The 18,985-nt window shown below is 35.4% G+C and overlaps 1 protein-coding gene across 2 annotated transcripts in view; it reads right to left on the bottom strand.

The window, feature by feature from the left end:
* The window catches only part of POLD3 (polymerase (DNA-directed), delta 3, accessory subunit), a 48,406-nt gene that overhangs the window by 13,836 nt on the left and 15,585 nt on the right, over positions 1–18,985 (bottom strand). For both annotated transcript variants that reach the window (XM_012645582.1, XM_012645581.1), the window contains 6 exons: positions 17,419–17,458; positions 16,030–16,162; positions 11,362–11,626; positions 9,973–10,045; positions 5,231–5,396; positions 1,359–1,465 (listed from right to left, as the gene is read on the bottom strand). In XM_012645582.1, coding sequence (XP_012501036.1) covers positions 1,359–1,465; positions 5,231–5,396; positions 9,973–10,045; positions 11,362–11,626; positions 16,030–16,162; positions 17,419–17,458 — 784 coding nt within the window. The remainder of the gene's footprint in view (positions 1–1,358; positions 1,466–5,230; positions 5,397–9,972; positions 10,046–11,361; positions 11,627–16,029; positions 16,163–17,418; positions 17,459–18,985) is intronic.

The raw sequence follows: 18,985 nt of genomic DNA, 5'->3' as shown, positions 1-18,985 counted from the left end.
GGGCAACATACGTAACCTAAACATCTGTACCCCCATAATATGCTGAAATAAAAAAAAAAAAAAAAGATACACATTCTACCCGGAACCAAAAACAAAACAAAACAAAAACAAAAACAAAAACAAAAACAAAAACAAACTATACCTCTGAAGGGTATCGTACCTCTCACAGAATATCAGAGGCTGTAATCCTTAACATATAAGCATGAATGGTAGGATCTAAATCCACAGAAGAATCAAAGACGGTACCTCTATCACAGAGAGATTCAACTTCCTGGTACTATTTCTTAGATCTGTTTATTTCTTTTGCATTACTGTCACCTGTATATATATTTTTTCACTCACTTGTATAGTTCAGCTAATCCCTTTTTTTGGAAGCCTCTGTTACTATTTTCAATTCTTCTTAGAGTAGTTTCTGGTAAGAATAGGGTCTCACAAGTTTAGTTTTGTCCTTTGACAGCATAGGAGGTTCCTTTTTTGCATTTATTATTCTTCTTTAATCTCTGTTAGTATCAGTTTGTTTGTGTTTGTCTATGTACTGAATTCCTTTGGACTAGATTTCCCCCCATTCTCTAAAATGTTTTATACCCATTATGCCATGAATTCATGGAGAACTGATTACAGCAGCTCGAGCTTCTCATCGTTGGCTCTCAAAGCAGGCTTTCAGGGTAGAGTCGTCCAGCGTGCCAGTTCGGCCCAGGTGTCTTTCTCTTTGGCCTCCTTGTCTTTCTATTAATATATACTTTCCTTTACACAATTCGGGAAGAGATCTTGGCTCATTGAATACTTGATATATTTTTTTAAAAGCCTATTAATTTTTTCCTGGTGAGATTTTTGCCTTTATTCTGTTTGCTTATGTTACAACATTGCTCACAGCTTAAAACTAGAAAAGTACACAGTGCCATTTCCTTCCAACAATGGTACTGTAGATTGTTCTAATTTACCATGGTTTTACTTATGTGATGTGGAACATGATACTGATACCTTTGATACCTAGAATATCACAATTCTTAAAAGATTCATATGTCAGTAGCCAAAGAAATATCCATGGAAAGAAAGGAAGGAAAAGAAAGAAAGGAAGGAAAGGATGGAAGGAAAGAAAGGAAGAAAATGTCTTAGATAGTATATATAATAATAATAATCCACATACTCTTTCCCTTTATGTTAGTTATTTTGGCAAATTACCAGAAGATCAAGGTTCTGGTCAAAAGGCTAAAGTAGATTTCAAACAGAAGTGCTCTATGTCTCTCAATGCTAGGACTATTACTCTCATTGTGACCCATAATAAATTACTTTTTTAGCTACTTGAGCATCAAAATAAAAACTTATCCTCTTAGCCAAAAATTAATAGTAATGCCCACCTTCATCTTCACTGCTGTCAGACTCAGGAAGTTTGATTCTTCTCCTTTTTTTCTTCATATTTTCAGTTTCCTTTGTCTCATCATCAGATAACTCTACTCTCTTCCCTCTGTTGCCACGCAGGAATAAATTAAACATGTTACAGAGATCAAAAATTAAGTATTCACAGGCTCCTATGAGTTCTGCTTTATAACCCATGATCTTAATTCCAGAGGGAGAAAAGAGTAGCCCACTAAGGATTCTTTTTAAGGATATTCTGCTAACTGACCACAACTAGGTCACTTCATGGGGTGACCAGAATAAAAAATTTCTCTAGTTCTCTAGAGACCACTGGAAGCTATGACCAGGTTAATCAAGAATCTTTTCCAATTTCTTCTTACTTTCCCTATTAGCCTTTCAATCATTCAACAAGCATTAAATAAGCAGCTACTACCTATATACAAGGCTCTTTACTAAACACTGAGGATGCAAAGATCTGGAAGAAAATACTGTTATCAAGAAGCTCTGACAAATACACTAGCCAAAACTCAATGCGATAAATTTTACTGCAGAAAAAAAAATGTTATGGTATATGACTCTGAAAACTTAAAAGCTAAGTAGAAGTTCATCAGGTAGAAAGGGGAGATAAATATTTTCAAGACAAAGAACAACATGAGCAAAGGCACAGATATCCCTTAAAGTGATTCTAATGACATAATTAAAAAACCTAGACTCCATCTTGACATTATTTGGCTCCTCTAGCTATTCCATAACACTACTCATTCAACCAACAAATAACTTCTCAAGGGCCTATTGTGTGTTAGAAACACAAATATATACAAGACACAGTATTTGTCAGCAAGTACCTTACGTCTTACGTAACTTTAAATATCAACATTTCTTTCTACCTCGAGGTACAAAAAGAACAAATTAAACTCAGAGTAAAAGGAAATAACACAAATAAATGTAGAAATCAATGAGATAGAAAATATTTATAAAATTAACAAGTTTTTTACAAACCCAATAAAAGAGAAATATATATTACCAATCAGGAATGAAACAATGAAGGAATCTGTGGTGATAATTACAGATTCTACAGAAACTCAAAGAATAAGGCTATATTATGAACAACTTTATGCCAATGAACTCAACAACTTAGATGAAGCAGATATATTCCTTTAAAAACACAACTCAGCAAAAGCGATCCAAGAACTAGGGAATCTCAACAGCTCTGTTTAAAGAAATCAAATTCACAATAAAAAAAAAAAAAAAACCTTCCTACAAACAAAATCGAGGCCTGGATTCACTGGTGAGTTTTATCAAACATTTAAGAAAGAAATAATATATATCTCACACAAACTCCTTCAGAAAACAAAGGAAACTCTTCCCAATTACAGTCATGCACTACTTAATGATGGGAATACATTCTGAGAAATTCATTGCTTGGGGATTTCATTGTGTGAACATCACATAGTGTACTTACATAAACCTAGATAGTGTAGCCTACTATACACCTGGGCTTTATGGTATAGCCTATTGCTCCTAGGCTACAAGCGTGTATAGCATGTTACTGTATTGAATACTGGAGGCAACTGTAACACAAGGTATTTGTGTATTTAAACATATCTAAACATAGAAAAGTTACAGTAAAAATATAGTATAAAAGATAAAAAATGGTACACCTCTGTAGGGCACTTACCATGAATGGAGCTGGCAGGACTGAAAGTTGCTACAGGCGAGGCAGTGAGTGTGTGGTGAGTGAATGTGAAGGCCTAGGACATTACTGTACACTACTGTAGACTTTATAAACACTATACACTTAGACTATAATAAATTCATTAAAAAATATTTTTCTTTCTTCAATAATAAACCAATCTCAGCTTACTGTAACTTTTTTACTTTATAAACTTAAAATTTTTTAACTTTTTGACTCTTGTATTAACACTTAAAACACAAACACACTGTACAGCTGTATAAAAATATTTTCTTTATATCCTTATTCTGTAAGCTTTTTTAAAATTTAAGTTTTTTCTACTTAAAAAATTTTTTTGTTAAAAATGAAGACACAAACACACACATTAGCCTAGGCCTAAACATGGTCAGGATCATCAATATCTTTGTCTTCCATCTCCATATCTTGTCCCATTGGAAAGTTTTTGGAGGCAATAACACATATGGAGCTATATGATAATAATGACTTCTTCTGGAGTATCTCCAGAAGGACCTGCCTGAAGCTCTTTTACAGTTAACTATTTTTTATACATAAGTAGGACTACTGTGCTGTGTGTGGTGGCTCATGCCTCTCATGTCTGAAATCCCAGTACTTTGGGAGGCCAAGGTGGAGGCTCGCTTAAGGCCAGGAGTTTGAGACCAGCCTTGGCAACATACCAAGACCTTGTCTCAAAAAATTAGAGTAGGACTACTAAAATAATGATAAAAAGTATAGTAAACACATAAACCAGTAGCATAGTCATTTATTATCATTATCAAGTATTATGTACCATACATAATTGTATGTGCTATGCTTTTATACAACTGGCATTACAGTAGGTATGTTTACATCAGCATCACCACAAACGTGAGCAATGCGTTACACTACGATGTTACAATAGCTATGATGTCACTAGGCAACAAGAATTTTTTAGCTCCATTATAATCTTATGGGATCACTGTCATATGTGATCCACTGTTGACTGAAACTCATTATGCAGTGCATGACTGTAATTTTATGAGTTAGCACAACTTTGATGCTGCAACTTGACAAAGACATTACCAGAAAATAATTGACCTATATAGCCTTCATAAACACAGGAGGCAAAAAATGCTTAATGTACTATTACCAAATCTAATCTAGCAATATATAAAAAGGATAATGCATCATGACCAACCAGGGCTTATCCCAAGAATGCAAGGTTGGTTTAACATTTTAAAATCAACCAATGTAATTCATGACATTAAAAAAACACACCATATGAGCATCTCAATAAATACAGAAAAAGCATCTGTCAAAATTCAACACCCATTCATAAGACCTCTCAGCAAACTTAGAATAGAAAAGAACTTTCTCAGTCTGGTAAAGGGCATCACTAAAAATCTACATTTAACATCATACTTAGTAGTGAAACACTGAATGCATTCCTGGCAATAACCATCAACAGTGTTTGTACCATGGTTGGGGACATTTTAATCCATCCATATCCTATGTTCCCAGTAGGCGAGGCCCACTAGACAGAGCCCTAACCCTCTAAAATTTCACCATTTTGTTGATGTTTTCAACTCAAGTAGCCCCAACCTTACCACAAAGTCAAGTCTTTCTGGGCCTATCAGTGCTGACAGTGTCCTTTAGAATTTCTTTCAACAGACTAATTCCTACCGACTATGAGGTAGTGTCTCGAATTCCTGGATCTAGTTTTAATAGCTTGTGTGCTTTTTATTTTCTTTTCTAATTACATTTTACCACTTGAAAAATAAACTCATTGATATAAAAAGAAAACAAAGAACTTTTTCTCTTAAATTTGACTAGAAACAGTAACCCCTCATTTGGCAATCTAAAGGGAAAAACACACACACACACACACACACACACACACACACACACAATTAGGCACACTTATGCCATGTCCACAAATTCAAAATGAATTAAGGGAGGAAAGACAATCAATTTAGATCAATGGGGCAAAAAAATTACTTTGGGCTCTAAATCATTCAAACTGACTGATTCCACTTCACTAGATAAACTACTGAGCTTGTCTCTTCATTTTGGTGGTATAGTTGTATCCCTAAGGCATTAAGTAGGATTTAGTACTCAACTAAAATTGCCTGCTGTCAATAAACCCAAATAGACCTTTTCACCCCCAGTAGAGACACTCTTCCCCCACAAGGAACATTTTCCTACCTTTTTTTTTCCTTCTGCTGCATCTTAACAGGCTCTGCTTTTTTGCTGGATTTCTTCAGGCCTGCAGGAGCTGCCAGCTTTGGTTCAGTGACAGACTCTGGAGGTTGCTCCACTATTTTTTCTTCTTTCACTGCTTGTTCTGAATCCAAATTGACTTTAAGTTTATCTACAAATAAAGTATAGCAGATGATATATAACCCCATTATGCAATATTAATCCATCATTTTTTCAACAGTCTACTATGTGCCAGGTAATATGTTAGGAGCAGGGGCAAAAGGGATAAAAAAACAGTCCCTGTCCTAATAGAGAGCTCCTAGTCTATTCAGAAAACATGTCTCCTTTCTAACTACCACTCTATTTTCACTTTTGCCTCCCGCTAATTCCTCATTATATTACAGCTCCCAAGCCAAATGATACTAAAAGCAAGGCTTAGAAAAAACAAATACAATTTAATGATGTATCATCCTTTTCATTTTTCAGATGAGGAAAATAAAGAGTCAGAGAGATCGAAAGATGCTTCCCAAGAATACACAGCTTACAAATGGTGACAACAGAATTTATAGCAAGACCATTACTTTCTATTATATTCTATCTTTTAATGCTTGGATACTCTTACTATCTTTCTACTACCTTAACGATAAAATTTAAAGACTATATTGGAATCAAGAAAGTTTAGTTCAAACTCTGCTTCACAATGGGCAAATTATTTTATCTAAAAGTCAGTCTTTTCTGTAAAAACTGGGATAATATGTATAAGATTATTGTAAGAATTAAAAGAGATCAGTACTGGTTAAGTGACTTGTCCAAGGTAACACTGATAGAAAAGGTAAGAGTCAGGATTTGAACCTAAGTTAGTTTAACTACTCAAAGTCCTTATCCTTCTCCCTCTACCAAGATGAAAAACAACTACCATGCAGTGTGGAGGACTAAGAAATGCAAGTAGGACAGGCCTAGCCATCCGAGAAACACATAACGTAGCCTTCCTGCTACACTCAGTGACAGCTTTTTGCAAGCAAAGTCATAAAATACTATTAGAAAGCTATAAACCTAGTGGGGTGGGGGACCTGTGACCTCAAGGCCACATGTGGCCTTGTAGATCTCCGAGTGCAGCCCCTCGACCAAATCCAAACTTCACAGAACAAATTCCTTTATTAAAAGGATTTGTTCTGTAAAATTTGGATTCAGTTAAAAGGTCGCACTCAAGGATCCAGAAGGCCACATGTGGACTCAAGGCCACAGGTTCTCCACCCCCTTAAACCATCTAGAGTATAGGAAAAAAATTCTATCTCAGTCTTGGCTATTTACATACAGCTTAATATAATAACCTGTATATTATTTGAAAGTGTAGAAGACGGATCAAAGTGTAAAAGGCAATCTATCAATATTTATATTTTTTTCCCCCGAAGACCTGAATGGGAAATCTGAATGGTGGAATCCACCAGCCCAATGGTGGTCTACTCTCTTACATTTTTAATACTGTTGTTCTCAAGTATCAGTGCTTCTCAGACTTTTCTACCAAAATATTCCAAATTGTATAGAAAAGAAAACATGTATCTCCAGGGGCTTTAGAGGTCTGCGACCAACCCCAAAAAACTTCTCTGAAGTCACATGTGTATCTTTAAAATCTATTCAAATTTTGCATTCTATTACATAAATTATATTGTTTTAAAATTACATCATTAGGAGGAAAAATCTGCAAATATTTCCAACTTATCTCATGGGTTAAGGAAAGAAAAGTTATTGCACTGAGTCTACCAATTTCAGAAAACTGATCTAAATTAAAATACCACTGATCAAACATCAGATTCAGCATCCAGAGTTTCTTTGTGGTGGTTTCACAGAATTTTAGGAACTCAAACTTATATATATATATGCAGTTATAACTGGCCGATGAGCTGGTTAAGAGGTAGTTCGATGCAGCATTTAAAAGCAATTATTAAGGAAAATTTAATGACATTTTCTTGTTACCTGAATGATCAAATCACTTATATCATCTGACTGATTAAAAGTATCTCCTTTTAATACTCAAGAAAATATGAAACCTTTTCAAGGAAACAAAGATAACTGATGATGACTTTTTAATTTTGTTGCCAATGATAAATTTTTATCACATATAAAGCACTACTTTTAAAAATTGAGATACAATTCATATACCATAAAATTCACCCTTTTAAAGTGTCCAATTTGGTGGGTTTTAGTTGTGCAACCATCACCACTATCCAGTTTTAGAATATTTTCATCATCCCAAGAAAAAACCCTATACCCATCAGCAGTTACTTCTCAACCCCAGCCCAGCCCTTGACAATCACTAATCTTTCTCTATAGACTTGCCTATTGTGGACATTTCATATAAATGGAATCATGAAATATGTGGTCTTTTGTGTCTGGCTTCTTTCACTTAGCATAACGTTTCAAGGTTCATTAATGTTGTAGCATGTATCCATACTTCATTCCTTTTTATGGCTGAATAATATTCCATTGTCTGCATATAACACATTTTGTTTATCCATTCATCAGATGACGGGCCTTTGGGTTGTTTCCATTTTGGGGCTAATAAGAAAAATGCTACTATGAATACTTGCATACAAGTTTCTGTGTGTACATGCAGTTTTAATTCCCTTAAGTAGATACCTAGAGTGAAATTTCTGGGTAAACTCTGTTTAACTTTTTGAAGTACTGCCATACCATTTTCCAAAGGGAGTACACCATTTTACCTTCCCCAAAGCAATGTATAAGGGTTCAAGTTCTCCACATCCTTGCTAACACTTCTTACTGCCCAGCATTAAGTTTTAAATGGTTTAAGCCTCCACAATGAACTCTCTTCATCTAACTCTCACACTTCATTTTCATTGCATTGATCTTATTGTGTCAAATATAAAAAAATCATAATTTTATTCTAAACATTCAGCCTTGAAAAAATGTCTGTTAAATAAATTAACTTTGTAAGCAATTCTTTTTATTAGGTGAATATTTAATTCTTTTATTTTATCTAGGTTCTCCCCTCACTCTATTACATGCTATCCTAACACCCTATTACTCTCTGCTTAGCAATTACATCATTAACTATTTAATTTTTCCATATTTATTTGTCTCTCCCCACAGAATATAAGGGCTATGAGAGCAAGGACCTTGTTTGTCTTTTTCTCCATTATATCACCAGTGCACAATAATGGCAAGCACAAAGAAGGTGCTCAATCAATATTTGCTAAACACATGAATAAATAAGTATATATTCCTGCATATTAATAGTTTGATTTTTTAGGAAATATTCACATATCTTATATACTTTAAAAGTAAGAATTAAAAAAAAAACCCAACCAACAAACATGCAATCTTCATCAAAGTTCCCAAGAAACCATAATCTGATTGCATATAGTGGCCCAGTACCAGCCAGGCAAGCCAGTGACATCAGCATGATATTTTCACAGTGTTCCCTGTACATTGTGCCTGCAATAATACAATAATTGTGCTTCCCAATAACCTGAAAATATCACATTTTCCATATACCTGCAGAACACAAAAATATTCTTCTCTGATAGTTTTTATGGCAAATAAAAAAAAAACTGTCATCCCAATCCTTCCCTTGACCACCAGTTTAGCCATCACAGAAAAGCAGAATTCTGAGTAATTTTGCTTGCATAAGCACATAACAAAACATTTCCCTGCAAAATCTTTGTAAAACTGATGCTCCAAGAAAGTGTGCCATAATTATCCCGTGGCTCGTGAATTCTTCCTGGTATTCTGCCACATACCCTCAAGGAATGTGTACTTGATATGAGAAGTATGAAAATATGTGACTACTGGTTCTTCTCATGTGAAAGAATTCTTATTTAAATATTTTTTTAAAATAAAGATTTTTGCTTTCTCAAAAACTAAATATTTTTAAATGCTCATTACTACCTGGGCCCTTCTAATTCACATTGAAGTCTAATTAGACCTGTGAGTAATATGCAAAAACTAAAAAAAGGCAAAAGATTTATTTTTGAAACCTTAGAAGTGATAACATTCCCACTAGGCAAACTGACTCTAGCATCCACGTTATTAACCTCAACACTATACTGCTTAACCAGGCAGCCTCTCTTGTGTTTTCATCACTCATTTTCAAGAGCCCCATGAGGTAAGGCATGGTGGATCACACCTGTAATCCCAGCACTTCAGGAGGCCAAGATGGGAGGATTGCTTGAGGCTAGGAGTTCAAAATCAGCTTGGGCAACATAGTGAGACCCCATCTCTACAAAAAATAAAAAAAATAGCTGGGCATGGTGGTACACGCCTATAGTCCCAGCTACTCAGGAGGCTGAGGCAGGAGGATCACCTGAGCCCAAAAGTTGGAGGCTGCAGTGAATTATGATTGTGCCACTGCCCTCCAGCCTGGGTGATACAGCAAGACCTTGTCTCTTAAAAAATAAAAAATAAAAATAAATTTTTTTTAAAAAAAGGGCCCTTGAAGGGAAATACTTCATTCTCTTTTCAAGGCAGGAAGTAAAAATAGGAATAGTAAACTACCCTCCAAAAAATCTCAACTGAGTCCAACTCACCCATATAGTACACTGTTCTAGTTGGGTTACCTTCATCAATGTACTGATAGGTCAGGACACTGGAAATTTACGTTAGGATGCAGGAATGCTACCTATAGTCTCCTGGCTGGCCAAACACTAGACAAAGTGGCTTTCATCTCAGGTAAGATATATTATTACATTAACATTCATTTATTAGTCAGAGGAAAGTAAGAACATGCTTACTCATAGCAGCTTTTCCAAAAAAATTGCTCAGCACATTCCCTTTCCCTGGTGCCTTGCTGCCTGCCGAAGATGCCTACAAAAACACAGGAAAACACATGAGATTTTTTTCTAGCATTTAGGTTGCTCTTGAAGAAGCACGGTCTTGAGCAATCTCTTCAATAGCACACCACACTGTCACGATGGTAATCTCTATAATCATGCCAAATGTGTAAGCGTTAGATATAAGAACAAATGTAGAATAATAATCCAGACCAGACAGTACCTGCTGTAATTTCCAAAGCTTAGTTTCTCATAGTTCTTATAAAATTATTATCCATGGATGTATCTAAATATTTCTTGAGCACATTTAAAAACTATTTAGTTTGACAGAATTAAAACAGATCAGAGGTAGTATGGTACACAATGGGGGGAAAACCCAAAACGTTACCTTTTGAACGAACCATGAGAAGTCGATGTGAACCCTGGTTTTACCACTCATTGGCAAGTTAGTTAAGTCTAGGCTTCTATTTTATCACATGCAAAATGGAAATGGTAATACCTCCCTCAAAAAATTGATAAGAGGATTTAAACAAAGATCAGACTCTTGGTACACAGTAGGAATTCAATAAATGTGTTTCCCTCCATTCCTCTTCTCCTTTCCCAAAGAACAGAAGCTTGAAAATGGCAGTGATGGTAATAATAGTAATAATAATAATTATACTTCTCTGGATTTTTTTTAATGGTATCTTAATGATACTTGTCTTAAGTCAATGCTCTTAAGTTAGTTCAGATGACTAAACAATTAAAAACTAAGGGAAGTGAATAAAGGAAGTAAGAAAAAAATGCATAAAATAAACAAGAATGGGAAATACACTAGGAAGACAAACATATATGGCAAAGCCCAGAATATAAGATGTTACCCAAAACGACATATTGCTAATAAACAATTCTTTGAACTTCACAATTTTTTTTTTTTTTTTTTTTGAGACAGAGTCTCACTCTTTTGCCCTGGCTAGAGTGAGTGCCATGGCGTCAGCCTAGCTCACAGCAACCTCACACTCCTGGGCTCAAGCAATCCTACTGCCTCAGCTTCCTGTGAACTTCACAATTTTTGAGGTGTTTTCACATGCTTTATTTCATCTGGATCTCACAACAATTTTGTGATGTGTACAAGCAGGAATTATCATTTTACAGAAGGAGAATCCAAGGCTTGGTGAGAAGCATTATGAAAAGAAAAAGGAACTACTTCAGATGAGACTATCAAGTATTAAAGGATTTCAACTAAAGTAGAAAAATCAGAACAAAATATTAGAACCTTATATAATTAAACTACTACCACTGGAACTATTAATACTTTTCTAGTTACCCATTTTGAGCTTTAATAAAGACATATCTTCAAGGAAGACTTACATTTGTTACTTCTTTAGCCTCTGTTTTAGTTTCCTTGTTGGTTTCTTGGGTTTTAGTAGCAGCTTTAGAGGCAAACATTCCCATAATCCCTTTGGGCTGCTGGGAAATCTGTTTGGAGGCAGGTGGGCCATGACCATTGATTGTGAGCTCATTGTTGGCTTGCATCTCACTTGACACCTGAAGGTGTGACTGCTCAAACTTTTTGGAAGATGAGGATTCAGCAGGAGCTCTAGGGACTGCAGCTGCACATTGTATGGCACTAAACCTGAAAACAGAAATGTTACGTTAAAGTAATGTGAGTATCAAACCTTATTTTTGAACTCTTACATCTTCCACAATACTTTCTTACTCTAATATTATAAAATTAGGGAATTTTAGAACTAGAATGATTTTAGAAATTTTTTGTACAAAACTCTTAATTATATAAACAAATACCGGAGAGAAATAAGTCACTTTTTTCCCTCCTCTACTCTGAAGGTAAGTCACTTGTTTTAAGTTACACATCTAGTTAGTAATAAAGACAAGGTTGGAATCAGTGTCCTCTACCACATCATATAGAATATTCTTGCTTCTTTGAAAAATCATCCTAATTCAAAGGAATAAGAATGCACCAAACAATTAAAGATTTAGTAATTTTACCATCCTTGGGAAACCAAATGGTTATCCCATGTTTTTAAAAACCTTCCTCTCATACAGCTAGACATACAATAAATATTAACTAAATCAAAACTAAGAGCTTTAAATATTAACAAATTACCTGGCAACTCTCCTGGCCAGAGTAGGTCATGCTTTAAAATATGGAAGAAGCTGGGAACAGACAAACTGGCTCCTATAACCTACTGTCCTTTTATAGCCATTTGTTAATAATTTCTAATAATACCAACTCACAGCATCAGATAAGTAAGTATGCCTAAGGCCAAGTAAAGAAATTTGGTGGAACAGTTTGCATGCCATATTAAAAGGAACATTCATCTCTTCTCTAATCATTACAGATGTACCTGTTTCACACAAATAACATAATGTAACATTCCACATTGTGAAGGGATAACTGATTCAGCCTTCTCAGAGGGTTATACTTAAAGCAAAGTTCCCCAACATTTCCTAACAAAGAAAAACATTTTACTTTCCTCAGTCTTGTTTACTGGAGAAGAGTTCCTTGACGGTTTTATTTGTCGTTTAAATTTCAGGCACCCAGAACAAGACCTGGCACATAGCAAGTGTCAGGAAAGACAAATTGAAACAATGATGATTTAAGTGACAAAGTGAGGCTTCTGGTTTCTTTCCCTTCTCTAGCGTTATCACCTCAAGTTGGGGTGGGAGATCAGGGAGATTTAGAAACTATGTGGTGATAGCAATTATTTTCTAAATCAAGCAGGCACAACTTTGAGATTAACTGCTAGAATACCTGGCCTAAGTAAAAAATCCCTAATAAATCATTTCATTTCAGAAGTAACTTTAGACTGAGCAGCCCCAACAGCTCCAAAAATCTTCCACTGATTTATCATAGAAACTCTACAGTAACACACATCTTTTATGCATCAGAGTTAAGAACAGAAGGAAATCATTTACTTTCACCCACCACTCTTCCTTTCTGGCCTTGCAGTGCTTCCATGTACAAGGAAAAGGGCAATGTTTTATTTCATTGTCAACATCTAAAGTTGGCTTGAGACAACTCTTTCTCTGTTTGGTCTGCATTCCACACCTTAGGGTCAGGACCAGGAATTGGCAACAAGGAAGAGACCAAGTTAGGCTGGGAGCATGTTCGAAAAGAGAAGAATCTCTGCTCAACACTAAAATTTCAACTTTCTTCCTGTCACAGCACTTCTTAAAACACACAAAATCATGAGTCAGATCTCAGTTGGCCCATAATTCTCAGGACCAAATACTTCTTTATTGGAGATAAATTCTTCACATTTCTACTGAGGATACTTTTAAGTATTTAGGTAAAGTTTCACTGAAGTGCTTCCTATTACCATATTGCTACTTACCATGTTTATTTTAGTGAGCCCTGTGCAAATTTGATTTTGAACTTTTGAGTCACTTTTGTTTTTATTTGCTTGATACAACAGAAAATCTGATTTTTAAAGCTTGACAATGCCATAACTAGATTTTAATACCCGTCATTTTTGAAATCTAATATTTTACAAAAAATTATCAGGGTATTAATGTTTTCCTGAAATCCTTCCCTAAAAGACACAGGTCTTGTGAATTATTACTCTCTGGCTATATAATTATATATTTTTTAAAATAAATATTTATATGCCGATTTTACTCAAGGTTTTGAGCTAAAGAAAAAAACACAACTACTTCCATCATTAATTCACTCGACAATTACTTACTGAATGCTTATCATATGCCAGACACCATTTTGGATATACAGTTAACAAATTAGACACAATCCCCATTCTCATGGAACTTACAGAAAACTCCCACACTTTTCCTTCCATTTTACAGTCAAATTTCCTGGAAAGAGTTATACATATTTGTTGTCTCACTTCCTAGTGTCCCCATTTACTCAGCTGACCAGAATCTGGTTACTCCCCTGAAAATGTTCTTACCAAGGCCATCACTAAATCCAATGGACACTTTACAGTTCTAATCTTACTAGGCTTCTCAGCAATGTTTCACATGGTTGACCAATCCCTCCTTCTTGAAACTCTTCCCTTAGCTTCTGGAACCCCATATACTCTTCTGATTTCCCTCTTATCTCTGGCTTCTCCCTAGGGGCCCCTCTTTTCCAGCCCTTCCCTTTTTTTAAAGCTATTATTAAATAGTGGTTACTATGTGCTAAGTGCTATTCTAAGTACTTAACATATATTAAGCCACTTAATCTTCCACAACCCCGTGAGGTTGGTACTATTGTTAACTTTACTGATAAGGAAATTGAAGCACAGAGGTTAAGTAACTTGCCCAAGGTCACACAGCTAGTAACTGTGGCCTAGAGTTTTATTTTCTGCCATTCTTTCATTCTATACATTCTCTCTGCATGACTGTATCTGCTATGGCCCAGTTACTTACCTATTCTCTCTGATTCCAAAATCTCTGTATCTTCACCCTGGATTTCTCTCCTTAGCGCTAGACTCACCTATCTTTTGTAGTGGACATCCCCAGTTGGATTTTCCACAGGCTTCTCAAACTCAGTATGTCTAAAACTGAATTTATCATTTTTCCCTCTCTCCTAAAGCCTCTTACATTCCCTTTCTTAGTGCCCAGCTGCCCAAGCCAGATACATGGATCTCATCCTTTTAACACTACGAACAGGGACCTCCCCCCGCAACACAATGTCCCCAACTACTACAACACATTGAGGTTTTTGATGGTTGTGACTCTTTAACTTTCATACCTATCCATCCCCAACACCACTACTTTACTTCAGGTAACTGCTGTCTCCACCCCGGATCACTGCAATATTTCTCCTCCCTGGTGACACTGCCTCCAGATTATTCCCTTCCATTCTATCTTCAACATCACAGTCAGTTATCTTTTTAAAATTTAATTCTCATCACTTCACTTGATCTGCTTAAAAATCTTCAGTGGCTCCCCAGTGCTCTCAGAATAATAAAGTCTAAACTTCTTATCCTAGTTGGCCTCTTTAGTCTTCTATCTAATTATTTCCTACCTCTCACTCTAAGTTCCAGCCATAGAAAACTATTATGGTTCTGCAAAGCATTATGTATTCTCTCTTAGCTCTGTCCTTACTTTCCCATTTCCCCTTTCCCTGGCTATTTCTACTGGGCTTTCAGGCCTCAACTTGGATGTCATAACCTTCAAGATTTCTCTGTCTTGCCCCCTCACTCTCCCCATCCAAATGTGGGTAAATGCCTCTTCAAACATCTTCCTATCCCATTATTCCTATTATAGCACTATCATACTGCCTCCCATCAGACCATCAGTTCCATGAGCAGGTACTGGGCCATATTCATTCTGTAGTGTGTGACATGTCATAGGTACTCATCAGATATTGAATTCAAATTATCTTGCTTAGTACCTGTCAAAATAGCAGGTATTCAATATATGTTTGGGAAACTGACTTGAACTCTTAATAAAACTCCACAAAGTAGGCATTATTACATCTAATTCAAGGATGAAGAAACCAAAGCTCAAAGAGTTTAAGGAATCTGTCCAAAGTCATTGGGCTATTAAGCAACAAAGCCATGACTGAAGACTTTGACCATCATTTCCAAAATGTATATTGCATTATACTCCATTACCTCCCTATACTGTGAAGGACACAAAAGATTTACAAGATCTGATCCTGGTTATGGAGGCTCAAAAAAAGTTGCTTTCGGATGGGAAGTAGAGGGATATCAAATTAGGAATAGTTTTTAGAAGGACAACATTTGAACTGGTTCTTGAAGGATGGGTAGGATTCAGAAAAGCAGAGACTGGGGTAAGGGAGTTAGAGGGGGCACAACAAACATTACTGGTGGCAGTGACAGGATAAATATATGAGAGATAGATTTATGGGTAGTCCACTGGGGTTTTCAGTATGGGTTGTGGTTGCTATTTTTCACCTTATGATGTACTAATAAAACCAGGCATGTGTCTTACTGCAAGATAAATGGGGTTTTACTAGACTTGGCATTCACTCTTAAGAGGCAGCCACTGTGTAAACATCTTACAAAATCAATTCGTAAAGAAGCCCACAAGGAACATTAAGGAGCTTACTTGCTACAGTTCTGCAAGTTGCTTTTAAGGATGTCATAGTCAGTATTGAACAGAGGCCCACTGTCCTTTAGCATGGCTTTCTGGATGCTGTACACATGGATGCTGGCAGTCACAGCTAGCTTGGACTTCACTGCTACAAGTCAACAGGAAAAGTAGTCTGTTAATACACAAACTTCATAGCATGTGGGGACTTTAACAAGAAACCCTTCTGCATTAAAACCATTTGCAATCTGTGGTGGTCCAAAAAACTCTAACAGGCCAAATAGCCACATATACAGTATAACATCAACTCTTCTGTCTGCAATGGGAACATTATGACAAGGTAGGCGGTGATGAGTCATTTCTAAGTACAGCACCTGTGAGGGTATCACTCATCTAGCGGACACTTAGTAAATATTAATTAATGATTCATGATGACTATGATGATCTTTTTCTTTTTTTTTTTCAGTCAGGGAAGAACCTTACACTCTAGCATATAATTAAAGAAGAATAAATAGCTACTATCTGAGAAGACTCATTTATATCTTTCAATTTTAGTTTAGAGAAAGCAACTCTGTAACAAAAAATACTACTAATTAGATAAGTCTGCAGAGGAAAAACACAAAAGAACATCACAAGAACAAATTTTAGGTTCCACAAGGGAAGCGGTTGTGCCTAACTTGTTCTGCGTCCCCAGTGCCTGACACACAGTAGACAATAACTAAGTATCTATAGAATGAAGAAATTTTGCTTTGCCTATCACTGTGGGAATTCGGGGGGAGGGAAGTGTATATCCCCATCACCCTGAATACTTTAGAGTTAATTTGCTAAGAAAACGCCCCCACCCCACCCCACCCCACACACTGGAAGGAGTTTTTATATACAAAGTACAACAGTGTAGGTTTTGTCTTGAGATATAGGTCCAAGATCACAAGGACTCTGTTATAAAATTCCTTTGAATTGTGTTTTTAAAAATGGTAGCATTAATAGTCTTGAAATAGTGCACAAATTTAATTTAGAAGTCTTCCTGACTTCTAGTAAAGCATTCTTTAATTTACTTCCTAAAATAACCGTTATGGAATACAACACAATATTTAGACTACTGTCTTTTTACAGTTGATGAAAGTGTCCCATATGGTATTCATAATAGTTTTGCATGTCTGTCACGAGTTTTGTAATCCAGTGATAAAAGTGCTTTATAAATGTCAGCAGCTGTTGGCCTTAAAAATGGGAAGTTAGGCAGATGCAGTATCATATTTTAACATGTTTCGAAAACTACTAATAAAAGGAATATAGGGCTCTTCAGTTAAATAGCTAAATAAATTATATGCAGATGTTAGGGGCAGATTTTTATTGAACCTACACTGATGCCATAAGAGGAAAAACTTGCTAAATCACTAAAACACTTACCTTCCAATTTATCTTCTCTCACTACTGCGACCTTGTGGCACTATAAGGAAATAACACTTCGTTAGTGTTTAAAGTAGTACTCGCAATTTTAAAGTTTCACCTATAATTGTGTTTGGATGTGAAATTAGGAAAACACTGGCTATTCCTTAAAATACATGTTACAGTTTAATAAAGTTAGACTCGTTTTTTTATTTGTTTACTTTAAAACTTCTCAATAAAGTTAAGGAAAGTATTACAATATAGATTTCAATACTATAATTTAAAAAATACAGGATCTCAAATCAGCATGAGGAAAAGACCTTTTAGTGAGTGATTTAATGAGAATTACTGCATAATCACATGGAACCAGATAAAAATTAGCTCTGCCCTTCACACCATATACCAGAATAAATTCTAAATGGATCAGAGATTTAAATGGAAAAAATGAAAACATTACATACACTAGAAGAAAACATTGAATTCTTTTATAACCTAAGAATGAGGGAGAGTTTCCTAAATATAATTTAATTTAGAATCCAGAAATTGACATAACCCATAAAAACTAACAAATCAACAACTTTTGAGTGAAAAAAAAAAACTTTAAGTAAAGTGCAAAGACAAATGATAAAGTGGAAAAAATATTGGCAACTTATATCATAAAGCGTTAATATATAGCTTCTAAAAATAAGAAAACAAAGACTAACCACCCTTTAGAAAAATGGGCAAGACGAATGAACAGACAGTTCACAGAAAAAGAAATACAAATAGTCCTGAAAAACATTAACATGTGCTGTGTGGAAACAGGCACCCTCATACATTGTTGGTGAGAATGAGAAATGGAGAGGTATTTCGCAATACCCAACAAAGGTGCATATACATTTACCCTTTGAGTAATACTACTTCTAGGAATATAACCCTAAAACACACTAGCAAAAATATACAAAACACATATACACTGAGCTATTCACTACAGCCCTACTTTAGTAGCCAAACACTGTAAATAACCCAAATAACTATCAATAAGGGACTGCTGAATGAACTAAGGTATATCTATCAATGTAGCCCTATCTGTGGCTATAATAAGGAATGAGGAATATTTCTATAATTGCTATGCAGTGATGTTCAGGATCTACTGTTAAGCAAAAAAAAGCAGAGTGCAAAATAAGTTGTACAGTTTGAAAACTTTTATCTAAGAAAGGGGGTAATATGAATATATATTTGCTTATATTATAAACATATACAACAACAAAAACAATGGAAAGAGAAGACAAAACCAATACCTGTAAGGGAAAGGAGGGAACCTTTATTGAAAGCAAAATAGAAAAACAAATTGAATATAACTAGATACTGAATTGGTGGCTTTACCACAGTGCGGAATTATTTCAAGTGATTTAAAATTCAGGATGACTGTGCATCCTTAGCAGGACATATCTTACCAACAAAAAACTGCAAAGAAATCTTAAACTATTTTCAGTAATCAAATTATTAGTAATAATATTGGTTTTGCTTTTCTAAGCCTCATATATTTGGCTAAAGTAAATACATATTCATGTTAATGTTAGAAACCACCAAAATTTACAACATAAGA

Source organism: Propithecus coquereli, unplaced genomic scaffold, assembly GCF_000956105.1.
Source record: "Propithecus coquereli isolate 6110/MARCELLA unplaced genomic scaffold, Pcoq_1.0 Scaffold235, whole genome shotgun sequence".
Taxonomy (NCBI): domain Eukaryota; kingdom Metazoa; phylum Chordata; class Mammalia; order Primates; family Indriidae; genus Propithecus; species Propithecus coquereli.
Note: the sequence above shows the minus strand (reverse complement) of the source record. Positions and strands in the feature narration are given on the sequence as shown.